Source organism: Talpa europaea, assembly GCF_964194135.1.
Source record: "Talpa europaea genome assembly, chromosome: 9".
Classification (NCBI taxonomy): domain Eukaryota; kingdom Metazoa; phylum Chordata; class Mammalia; order Eulipotyphla; family Talpidae; genus Talpa; species Talpa europaea.
In genome coordinates this window covers 112254577-112268229 of record NC_140076.1, presented here as the reverse complement: position 1 = coordinate 112268229, position 13653 = coordinate 112254577, and the positions used below count along the sequence as shown (strand labels likewise).

The following is a 13653-nucleotide window of genomic DNA, read 5'->3' as shown; positions in this document are numbered from 1 at the left end:
CCCTAAAAATACAACTAAAACTGACACAAAATGAAAATAAAATATGAATAATTGCATATATACCATATTATATTATTGTATAATTTAAATTCATCATAAAATAACCACAAAGAAATTTTCTGGCCCCAGATAGTTACATAAGTGAACATATCAAACATTTATGAAGTAACACCAGTATTAAAGAAATTCTTTCAGGAATGAACAAAAGAAAGAAAGACTATGTCCCACCACCTCATCTTACGAGACCAGATAACTTTTTTTTTTTTAAGATTTATTTATTTGTGCATACAAGAGCTGGGAAACAGGCCAGAGAGGCAGGGGGTCTGAGGATTCACCAGAGACAAAGTGAGGAACAGAACAGGCAGATTAACCAAAGTACACTGCTGAGGGGAGTAACGGGTGAGTCAGGAGAGGTCTGCTGCGCCATGTGGGTAGCTCCCTGGCCGGCTGGGGATAGAACTCATGCTGCAGAGGTTGCCGATTGCTTCACAGTGTGGTGCTTAACCCCTTGTGCCACCAGGGAGGCCCAAGACCAGATAACTTTAATACCAAATAGAATTAAATATAAAGAGAATAATACTCCTTAGACACGGAATATCCCAGGAATTCAAAACTGATCTAACATCTGACTGTGGCAAATAAATTGTAAAAATATGATCATCTCCATCAATGCAGGAAGAAATGCATCTGGCAACCTGATAAAAGCAATTGATAAAAATCTACAAATAACATCACACTTGCTGAAATTTTTAAAGGAAGTATTATTATACAAACCTGTTTTGGAAATCCATAAGACCATAAAACTTAAGTAGAGACAATATTTTTAATCAAGATTGTAAACCCAAAAGTTATAAAAGACATAGTGCCTGAAGTGAAAAGGTTACACTTAATGTTCAGTATTAAATGCTTGTTTCTGAATGTAAATCTAAACTCATGAAGTTCTGCATTAGAAATAAACGGCTTAAATGAATTAGCTTTTTCAAATAATAACTGTCACAGAATCATTCCTCTCAAAAAACAAATGTTCCTAATTTTTATTCTAAAAGGTCTGGGGACAAACAGACCAAGAGTCAAATTTCTGCATAATTTTCAAGTTTCAGCATTAAGAGGGATAGTAAATTTTATTTGGAGAAAAAAATGAGCAGCAAAAATTTCAGTTAGCAATTATTATTTAAACAAAAGTTAAAATCTTTACAGTAGTCAAATTTTAGTTATAATCTGTGCATGTTTATAAAATTGTCCAAAGAAAATATTTCATCTATTTCTAACTGAAACAAGTGCTTTCTCCTAGAACAAAACAGACTGCAAAGAATGTTTTAAGAATTAACTTTGAACTTCAGTAGTGTAAATATATACTAAGGACCCTACAAACATTCCACAGCAGAAGCCCTGACTTTAAGGCATACCATGTTCTGTTTTCACTTAAAAGAAGACCAACAAGCAGTGTGCAAAAAATCTGGATAGATAACACTCTGAATCCATTATAGCACCAAATGTCAATGAATAAACAAATACAAGAAGTATTTTATAACCATACAGATGAAAAAGAGAAATCTATACTCAAACAGTTGAAACTGGAATGATTAAGACAGATTTAAGAATTGTTTAAAACAAAAGAATGTGGGCCTCCCTGGTGGCGCAAGGGGTTAAGATGCAACCTATGAAGCTGTCCACAGCCACTGCAGCAGGAGTTCAATCCCTGGCCAGGGAGCAGTTGCCCACATGGCACGGCAGACATCTCCTGACTTGCCCGCTGCTCCCCTCAGCAGCGTATTTCAGTCAGTCTACCTGTTCTGTTTCCCACTCTGTGTTGAATCCTCTCCTTCCCCCACACCTCTGGCCTTTACCTCGGTTCTTGTATGCATAAATAAATAAATCTTTAAAAAATAAATAAATGAAACAAAAGAATGCATATTCAAAATCTGAAAATGTTTTCAAGATATAGGCTTCTACATATATGTACAGATTAAAAAATTAGTCTTAATAAAAAGTACAATGGGGTAGATCATTAGAAGATTTTAAGACTAAAAAGGCCAAAAATCAATCTTTTTTTTTTTTTTTTTCAGAATAGGAATAAGCACAAAAGAAAAATTTACCTTTTCAGATTCACCATTGCCCAGGGGATCCCAGTAGGTGTGTTAAAGGCAGGAAGGAGTTTCTCAGCCAATTGGACTGCCTTGATCTTGAATATCTGAGATATAAACATCAATATTCCTAAGTTATAGTCACCATGAAGCATCATGAAGCTGTTCTCTCAGAGGATGCACACCACAATGTATTGGTTACATGGAAGTTATGGAGGGGGTATGGGGAGAGGTAGCATCTCTTTGGTACTATGATATATACAGAGTAAGAGAAAATGTTTGCAAACTGGACACTGGTCAAGCTGCCCAATATGCAATGGTCTGAAACTATAACAAATTGAGAGGGAAGAATGCAATTTTAACATAAATATTATCTGTATTTTCAGCTGGCATAGAAATTTGAGAAAACATTTGTCTAGAAGTTTCCATTCATGGTATACAAACAGTACAAATATTAAAACAAAAAAGCTACAACTCAAATTTTAACCATTATTGACAGGAAAGAAAATATCTGAGTTCATAGTCCACGTTTATTTTGAGAGTTACAAATGCTCCATTCTTCAATCCCAACTGTACTTTTTTGGTAGCCAAAACAACTATCAGCGATTTCCAAACTTTTGAAATAATGTACTATTAACCAAGACAATATCTAGTAACATTTCTAATATTCTTAACATATTCCACAGATAGGTGTGTGGATCCTACCTCAGAGAGTATTAATTTAGAGACTCCAAACTGAGATAAGGTCATAACATCCTATTAGGAAAAGTGGCATGCTCTGTATGCCTCAAGCCTGTCCTCTCTCAAACTTACTTCAAATTCATTTAAGGTTCCATCCTTTCAGTGGAGTCAAATATTTTATTAGATTCTTAACTAAGCAGTTGAAGGTCTGGAACAAATTCATGTTCTTAACTGAAATTATATTAAAGAACAAGAATACTATTGGGAGAAAATGTAAAGTTCCTTAAATAAGGTAAAACTACTTTTGAAGGTCTGGAACAGATCTAAGTTCTAAATTGAGATTATATTCAACAAAGCATACAAATACTACTGAGATAATTAATGGCATATTTTCTAATTTCCAACTACCTTGTATCATTAATAGCAACTGACATATACAGTTACTGATTATAGTTCATAGTACAAATAATATCACTGAGCAAAATTTCCTTATACAGTATATAATAATGCATATATAAAAATATAAATTCTAATAATGTATATCCTCTATTTTCAGAAAAATTTTGGTAAGTTACTTTAAACAATTTAGTTTTTAATATGTAATGCATATTATTATTTCTCATACAATGCATGCCTTATTTGTCATAATCCAAAAAGCATTAAACTAAAATAAGTCTCTGTTCCCATCTAATACTTCAACCACACAGTTTCTTTTACAATTCAAGTAACTACCAGTTTCTTAAATATCTAGTAAATATTTTGTGCTAAATTGGTCTATGGTATTTATGGTTCCTAGCTGTGTCACATCAAATCCTCATTTTCTTACCCTCCCAGAAATAGAAATTCTGTTATAGTTCACACACACACACACACACACACACACACACACACACACAGTCTTTGTCTCTTTCTCTTTCAAACACAGAATATTCTATTCTGAGGGTATATAGTTCAAGGGTAGAGCATTTAACTGCAGAATATTCTTCTCTGACCTTTTCTTTAGTGCTTCTTATAGTTTATGTGTTTGTGCAAGTGAGTGTGCATATATACTCACTCTCATGTATCTATCTCTATTGCCTATTTCCCAGTAGAAATGTAATCCATAGATGGATAGGGCTTTTCTTGTTTTGTTAACTATTGTATCTCAGTACTTAAAAGAGAGGTTAGCGTATAATAGATGTTTATCAAGTATGAAGTCAAAGGAGAGAGAATATACCCATATTGTAATAAACAAGTAAATTATCTTTTTCACTTCTATACCTCTTCTCATCTCTCTGAGATACCCAATGTTAACAAATAAAGGTTTCAAAGACTTTTTAAGTTATTTTACAAAAATGTTGGATGATGGTAATATATATAACTACAAACATATAGTAAACCAATTAATCCTCCTAACAACCCAATGAAGTATTATTACTCCCATTTTATGATGTAGGAAACTGAGTTAAACAATGAATAAGTTAATTTGTCTCAGTTCTAGAAACTACCTAAGTGTTCAAAGACAGGAGAATGTAGTGTGTCTGTGTTATCTATACATATACATATATGATACATATACATATATGCAATATATGTATATGGTTATCATGCATGTGTGTATATATGTGTGATATATATTATATATATATGGGGTAGAATGGAATACTATTTAGCTACATAATATGAATTATTATCATTTGCTACAACATAGAGGGGAACTGGAGAGGACCATGCTAAGCAAGGTAAGTCAAAAGGAAAAAGATAAATGGTTTCACTTACATCTGGAATACAGAGAAACAAAACAGTCAGACAGAACCAAAGCAGTAACAAACCCTTGACACATGACTCCAAAACTGAGGCAACTAAAAGGGAGGATGACGAAGTGAGAGTGTGGAGGGAGGGAGCAGGATTTTGGAGACTTTGATGGTAAATATGGTGTGGAAACATACATTTGTAAACGTTTAAGCCTATAACTCCTAAAAAAAATGCAATGATGAAAAGCAATTTTGACCCCAATAAAAAATATCTTTAAAAAGTTCAACTTATCCAAAGTCATACAGCCAGTAAGAGGTAAACCTGAATTTAAACTCCGGCAGTCCAACTCCAGAATCTATGTTCTTGCTTGAACAGTCACTGTATTAGATGTAGATACAGATATAGTCATACACACACACAGACAAAGACAGCCATACATATGTGTACACACACACACACACACACACACATTCCTACATCACATATTATTTAATCATACCTTTTAGTTAATAATTCCTCAAAACATCTTTCTAATTTATTCCTCTTTACCTTCCTCTGGAGTGATAGTTTGGCTATTATAAAATTCTGGGTTGGCAGTTACTTTATCTCAGCAGTTTAAGGATATTACTCCAAAGACTCCTGAAACCTATTGCTACTGAGAACTCTGCTGTCAACTGTCATTCTTTTCTAAGTCCTTTCTCTGTGGTAGCTTTAATATTTCCTCCTCATTCTTGATGTCTTTTCAAATATTGATTTTCTATCATTTATTTAAACTCACCTGAGACTCCTACTAAACATTCTTTGAAATCCTTCAATCTATTTTGTATTCTCAACTCTTCTGACTCTGAATACTGCATTCTGGATGAATTTTCATTATCACCATGAATAGGAAAATCCTAAAAGACCAGGCAGGTGTTCCTTTGGACCCAGTGAAGGTTAACACAAAACCATAGTCTAACATAGAGGTGGAAACACAGTGACACACACCTCCCACTCAAAATGAGTCTGCAAACTATTTTTAAAGTCTTGATGAAATCTAAGATTTTATCATACTTACTTACAAGCTAAAAAGTTAGCCTGCCACCACAATTTATTTCATGAATATGAAAAGATACAAGACTACTGGGTCAGAGAACAATGACTGTATTATTCATGGTAAAGGTGCAACAAAAGCTGTAATATTTATTTACATTAGTTGTACACGCCCCAGTCCTCACTCCTACCTAAATCCCACAGGGATGATCCAATGGGCCCATAATGAATCCCTGCACACAAAGTACACTGCATTACAGAAGATGAGCTTGGAGAATCTCATTTACAGCAATTGAAAGCAAGTCTATTGTTGAAGGTGAGACATTAACTCATCCCTGAAAGTATCACCCTGATGGCTAATCAGGGCTTTGCACTCTTGGTATTCCCACCGAAAGTATGCAGGGAAGCCCAGACCCCAATGATTGCTTTCCTAACTTGTCAAATCAGAAGCAACAGCAGTTCCTCCCTGTAGGAGCACCAGAATCTATCTTGCAGTTTTTCCAACTCTTGCAGAACTACCTTCATCACCCCCAACCCTCACTCCAAACACCAGCAGCAGGAGCGCCAACCGGCAAGCATACCTTCATTAAAGGTCTGAGTTTCAGCTTTACACAAGCCTTTCTCTTCAATTATCTAAGAATTAGTAATTAAAACCCTTCCTCCACATTCCCTCAGCCTTGGCTGCTTCCTGTAGGAGCCACCTCCACACTACCTTTTCTTTTTTTTAATCTAGCACTTGCCTAGTTAACTTTGTGTTTAGTTAGTAACTCTTTACATTAAATTCTCTCTTTTAAATTACTGGCTTGTTCAACTGAACTGTGATAAATCATCCCAACTTTGACATTATCTATTATTAAATATTTGCTTATTTTAAAAAACCAGGAAAATAGGGGGGAAAAAATCATACAGTTCCTCTATTCTGAACCTAATAATATTATTATTTTATAATTTCCATTCTCCCTTTTCCTATACATACATATACATTTTAAGTTGGATTTTTATTCTATCTTTTCCTGCTACTAACATCACAAGCACTTTTCCAATTTTTACAAAATTGTCTAATTTAGCATATCCATTTCCTCACCTCCCACTCACTCCTCAAACTATTTCAACATGGCTTTCTGTTTCTATCATCTCACTGAATTGAACACTTGGTAAAGTTAGTCACACATTTGAGTAAAAAGCATTTTTAGTCATTATTGACCAGTTCCTCCTTAAAATACTTTCTTCCCTTGTGTTCAACAATCCTAAAATCTCCTTGTCTCCTCACCAATTCATCCTCCTCGTTTCTGACCTTTAATGCTGTGTTTCTCAAGACTTGATTCTAGGTCCCCTTCCTATGCTAAACTGTCTCCCTGAACAATTTCACATGTGCTTGTTTTCAATTACTAGCTACAGCACAACTGGCTCACAAATAATTATTTCCAGTCAGGACTTCTCCAATAAGCACCAGATTCATTGTCTACCATCTATTTTCACCTAAAGATATCAAACTCAAAATACTTAAAATGAACTGATGCAATTCCTCTCTCAATCTAGTATTCTCAAAGTGTTCAGTATCTGATAATCATCCCATCAACTGTCTAGTGCCAAAACACATGTAGGGGTGAACACAGAGACAGAGCCAGCTTCTCTTTCTGCCTCATCTCCTCCATCCTAAACACACCCAATCATTTTAAATTGTCCTCTCAAATCCCATGAAATCATTTATATTTCTCCTCTCTACAACCCATCTGAGTCCACCCTAGTCCAGCTTATTTCCTGCACAAAACACCGCAATGACTGAACAATACACACACACAGCCAACCCGGAATTATTAGTTTATAATTTGCTTGTTACTGAGTATTTCAAGCATATTTTCTTGGTTAAAATATATCAAACATATGTTTATAGCTGCACAATATTCTATGGTAATAGATGTATCAATGTATTCAACCATTCCCCTCTAGACGAATATTCAGGACTTTCAACACTGGCTATTACAAAGACTACCACAATGAAATATTATTCTAGATACATTTTATGTAGTCACATTGTTACTTTTATTTTTTTATTTTTTATTTTTTCCAATTTCATGTACCTTCCTTCCACCTCTACACAATAGCTCAAAAACTAAAATGCCTTTGACACACTTCCATAAGCAAATTTCAGGTCTCTTTTTCAAGGCCAAGTGCCACAATTCACTTATATCACATTGTTACTTTTAGATAAAAGATTCCTAGAAGTAGATTATTGGGTCAAAGAATATTTTAAATTTGAAATGTTTACCTGAGACCATCAAATTATTTTCCCAAAAAGCTATATTATTTATATTCCCCATTTACATTATTCTTTACTAAATACTTGCCAAAATTCAAATTTATTACATATTGTACATTTAAAGTGTGTATATATAGTATGTAAATTAACTGCAATAGTTGCTTAAAATAAATAACTGTGTAGTGAAGCCTTGAAGTTCTTTACCAAGAAAAGAATGTGGAAGAATCAGAGTCTATTTCATGCAGAAAATTATGGTACAGCTCTATAAACAAATAGGGGAATTAAGCAATGTTGTCACAATACATGCTCTCAGTATGTACAATTTGGGGATTTCTCCTCTGTGGCTCCCTCCTATCCTGGGTTTCATCTCTAAAGTGTAGTGTCAAGATCTTTGTGATATCTTCAAACTTCTTGTGGTACCATCAAACTACCACATCAATTATAGTATTGTAATCATCAATTATTAATTGGTATTAGGGTATTGTGACTTTAAACATGCATGAACTTCTATAATAATGTGTAAATGAACTCAGACGTATACAAGGAAAATGCTGGCGTGTTATTTGAGACTTTAGCTGGATGGGCAAAGTCTAGTGGACTATGTTTCCCAATTATCAGCACATCCACAGAAAATAAAGAGGTCAAATTTTCAGTGAAAATAGCAGCAATTTCTGGAGCAATCGGGTTTTTCTTCTTTTTTTTTTTTAACAGAGGCATGTTTTATTAATTTATTTGTTTGTTTGTTGGTTGGTTTTGTTTATACATGCACTGGGTATAGTCAGAAGCGCGGGAGGATGAGAGAATTCACCAGAGCCAGAGCGGGGAGCAGAGCAGGCAGAAGGACCGAAGTACACTGCTGAGGGGAGCAGCGGGCGGCAGGAGAGGTCTGCGCGCCATGTGGGACCCTCCTCCCGTGGCCGGGGAGCAGCCGGGGATTGAACCGGCGCTGCAGAGGCTGCGGGCAGCTTCGCAACTCAGCACTCAACCGCTGCACCACCGGGGAGGCCCAGCAATTGGGTTTTTCAAAAACAAAATGAGAATTAGTGCAGAAAAGACAATAATAGCTATTTAAACCAGGAAAAATAAATGCTCTAACACTTTTTTAATTCAGAATTTTAGTTAAAGATTTTAAGTCAAAAAATGTATATCTGTCTTTAAAATTTTTCCTGAACTTACTCAGATTATCCTATCTACAGCACGGGCAATAAAGAACATTTATGTCTTGGTAAAGAAATATTTTGTGGTGTTGTTTGTTTTTATTATCTGTGAAACATGCATTAAACTCCATATAATCATTTCTCTACTTATCTGACAGATTTTAGATGCAGTTATCTACGTAAATTATTTTATTACCTTATTAAAAAAGGGATGTCACTTTGATAACCACTAAAAAATGAAAACAGACAATCTGTAAAAGAAATGCCATGTATTTGAGGTAAACATAATAAATCATGAAGAGACTTGTTTTGAGAAAATAAAATGATAAAGTTTCACATGTATGATATTAATACATCAACAGAGAAGAGGAATATTTTGTGAGGATGGCATATAACCCTCACTTGGTTCCAGTGTTAGGAACAGAATGAATATAAATGTTCTTCATTCCAGCTACATATTACTATGGTACTTTGTCATGTTATAAATTATAATTAATTTTCTTGCTTATATTTACTTTTAGTAGACTATATCCTAAGAGATTTATGTTTTAAAATAAGTACAAGGATTCCCAACATGTTAGAATATTTATTATCACACAGGAAAAAGGTCAAAGCAGCAGCAAAAAAGTAATGTCAACTGACTCAGGTATTTTAGGCATTTTCATGTAACTTAATCTTCACAACTCTCAAGTGAATTCTTCCACATTTTCATAGTTGAAGAAACAAGGACTAGATGGTAGTATCATTGCAAAAGGGAGTCAGAGTAGGGAATTAAACTTCCAATTCCAAATCTTATGAGCTTCCCTCCATTTCAAAATGTTTCTTCTTGATGACTAAGGCATAAATATTGCAAAAGTGGAAAATATTGCTATCATCATGTACATTTTTTCAGCATTTTAGAGTTTTCCTAGAATAGCAACAAAAATGTCAATATTTTGTTTCTACCTTCAGACCCGGCGCCTAATGCAATGTTCCTCTTTCACCAGGTACTCATAACTAACTTTTGAATCATGTGCTTTTTGGTATGAAAACTAATCAAGTATGTCAACTACACACAAAAAAATGAGAACTTCCTCTACACAGTCAGATAAGGGGAAAAAATATCTCATTTCTCAAGGATATCTTACTAATATCTAACCTGGAAAATAAACACCAAAACTAAAGGTAACAAAACAATTTTTCCTCCCCTTCATTGTTTTTAAATTTTACTCCAGAAGTCAGGGATCTATGCCCAGAAGGGACGCCTAGCGGAAAAAGCAATATCCTAGAGAGGGATTGGGACCAACATGTGGAAAGTGAGGCCATGCAAGCAAAGGGGAGTACAATCCCAGCATGGTCCATACGGTGGGATGACTATAAAATGATAAAAGAGAATTTTTCTGGGGTGACAGAATTCTCTCACTTGATTGTGCTGCTGGTTACTAGATGTATTATCTGTCAAAATCAAAATGGGTGAATTTTTTCTCTAAGTAGTAATACCTCAATAAACCAGATATTAAAAATCCTCTCAAAAATATTAAAAATAGATCTACCATATGATCCAGCATTCACTCCTAGGTATATACCCAAAGAATGCAAACACACTAATTTGAAAGGATATTGTGCACTCCTATGTTCACTGCAGCACTATTTACAATAGTCAAGTTATAGAAACAACCTAAGTGGCCAGTGGCAGAAGAGTGGATTAAAATACATATATTTCATACACACACACACACACACACCCCCAATGGAATGCTATTCAAAAGGAGAAAGACAAGTATCAGATGGTTTCACTTATATGTGTTATGTAGAGAAACAAAACAAAGAAATAGACAAAACCAAACCAATTATAAACCCTAAAAATCTGCCTGTGGAATTGAAGCTATAAGAATGGGGAGGGGAGCAGGGAACTCGAAGTGTGGGTGGGGCTCATGGACTGTGGGTGGCTGGGTGGTGGTTATGGTGTGGTGACTCACATGGGAGGTGTGATCCTATGAAGCACATACAGTATTGTCAACCAATGTTACCTCGGTGGGAAAATAAAAACCAAAAACAAACCTATCAATTAATTTACTATGATTTTATATATATAAATGAGGTAGGTCAGTGTTTCCCAAAGTATAGAACAACCATTATCAAAAGTGTGACAGCAAAATTATATACTAAAATAAGCTAAATGCTGTTTATCTAATATTATATATTAAGCACTGGCATCTTCAAATATACTACTTGTAAAGAAAATAGCAATATATGAATATTTAATTTTTGCACTCAAAGACAAAGGATTTATATATAAGCATATAAATCATAAAAAATTCAGAAGAAAAATAGATGTTTTTGTTTATAATAACACAAAGGAAGGCTTTCTAAGAACCAAATTCTAGAAATCATAAAGGGAAAAATATCCTAAAAATGGTTATTTTAAAGTTAACAACACAAACACACAAAAGACAACATAGGAATTAATCTTCACATAGAAATAACAAAAGATGAATTTTATCAAATTTACCAAGAGCTGTCAGAATAATTTAGATCAGGAAACCATCAAATATAGGGACAAAGTACAGATTCCCAGAAAACAAAAGAGAAATGACTTATAATTTCTTCCTGGTAACCTTTCCCATTCTCCAAGTCCATCCATCCTTTAACCCATCTAATTATCAAAAAAGAATACCCCACACCCACTTCCCCATCCCTGTGGGTCCCAAGTAAGTCTGTGATTTAGAGTTTTGTTTTCAAATTCATAGTAAGGCATTATAATCAATTTCCAAACAGGCAGTTTTAGTAATTAATTTTTGGTCTAAGGGTCTGTATTCACTCTTCCTGATCCATTCCTTCATTCTGGTCTTTTTTTAAATTTCCTCCCCTCTTTAATTTGACCATGCAATCAATTACAACGGCAAATTTGGGGGAGGATCATTCCTCCAAAGAGCCATGGTCATATAAGCTGGGCTCTGTTATGAACTTACGTTTTATTGATATTCTCAAAATGAAAAAAATCACTATGCCTAAGAAACATGCTTCTCTCTGAAGCACCCAGTTATTTCAGCAAAACTTTACCTTAGTTCAATATCAGACAATTCAGAAAAACAATATGCTGCTTGGAGAATCTTTCATTTTATTGTATCTCTCACACAATCCCTTCCCCCAAATCAATGCATTACTTGGTTTTGCTCACCTCCTCTCCCGAAAGGTAATATGCCGCAAGCAGACCTCCAATAAATCGAATGTTGACTTCAAACACTGAAACCTCTGAATTCTGTAAAAACATTGAAAATATTCATATAAAGTCTCGTAATTTTCAAAATATTCTCAGGATGTCTTATGTTTCTCAAAAACTCCTTATGGAGAATGTTCTTCCCAAATTCCACAACTTTATTTTTCACACAACTACAATCCCACCTTTCACTGTTAATATTACTGAAAAGCCGCTGTTTTCCCTACAGCTTCCTAAGCGCCAAGTGCAATTGGCCATTTTCTTTTTTCTTTTTTTAAAGATTTATTTATTTATTTATTTATACAAGCACTGGGTACAGTCAGAAGCGCAGGAGGGTGAGAGAATTCACCAGAGCCAGAGCGGGGAGCAGAGCAGGCAGAAGGACCGAAGTACACTGCTGAGGGGAGCAGCGGGCGGCAGGAGAGGTCTGTGCGCCATGTGGGACCCTCCTCCGGTGGCCGGGGAGCAGCCGGAGATCGAACCAGCGCTGCAGAGGCTGCGGGCAGCTTCGCAACCCAGCGCTCAACCGCTGCGCCACCGGGGAGGCCCCAATTGGCCATTTTCATGTACCTTCCATGGCATAGTGAAATTATCATTGTATTTGATGCTCTTAATGTATTCTCTCTCCTTTACGAAAGCCTTCACTTCTTTAATTCTGGAAGAGCACTCTCTACCAGACCCTTCCTTCTGTTCTAATTACTTCAGCATAGCATCCATTCTTTATTTCTATCTCTCCTCATGAATTTTAAATATTTTCCCTAGTTTATATAATAATGTAATAAATGTTAAGAGAAGCACTAAGAATAATGATGGAATTTAAAAGTAGAGAAAACTGGCTCCTAAATAAGAAATTAATTTGGATACTCATTTCACATATATACCAAACTCAAATGCAAATAATTTAGACAAAATATAGAAAAAATTATAATAAAAAATGAAAAAAATGGGATAATATATAAACTTCCTCAAGAAAGCAGGTGCTCTGTAAGTATAACAATATTATCATAACAAATGAAAGGCTTTTATTATCCCAAAATGCAAATTACTATAGGAAAAAAGTCCTAAAATTAAAGGTAAACAACAAACAGAAGGAAATGTGGCACAAATAGAGCAGTATTAATGACCTTACTATCTAGGGTCTGTAAGTTGTATTTGGATATAAATAAAGATATTTCTAAGAAAAATTCTAATACAGAAAAAGAAAAGGAGAAGTGACAGGGAATATGGTCAAAGAATCCACAGAAATATGCACAATTGATATAAAGATAGCATTCATGATTAACTTTTAAGTAAGTGTATATTACTCTCAAGTCTTTCTAACAATTACTAGCAGATACACCATTTGCCAACACAAGTATATTTCTCTGGTATAGAAATTAACAATTTCATTTTTTTTTTTTGGGGGGGTGGGACCCTCGCCAGCGGGTGGCTGGGGATTGAACCGGCGCTGCAGAGGCTGTGGGCAGCCTCGCAACTCAGTGCTCAACCGCTGCACCACCAGGGGGA

At 35.0% G+C, this 13653-nt stretch overlaps 1 protein-coding gene across 1 annotated transcript in view; it reads right to left on the bottom strand.

Annotated features, from left to right (window-relative positions):
• Positions 1 to 13653, bottom strand: part of MAN1A2 (mannosidase alpha class 1A member 2) — a gene marked incomplete at its 5' end in the record, with an annotated part of 78284 nt that overhangs the window by 30506 nt on the left and 34125 nt on the right. Inside the window, 2 exons of the mRNA XM_084243290.1 lie at positions 2097 to 2191; positions 12109 to 12189. Coding sequence (XP_084099416.1) covers positions 2097 to 2191; positions 12109 to 12189 — 176 coding nt within the window. The remainder of the gene's footprint in view (positions 1 to 2096; positions 2192 to 12108; positions 12190 to 13653) is intronic.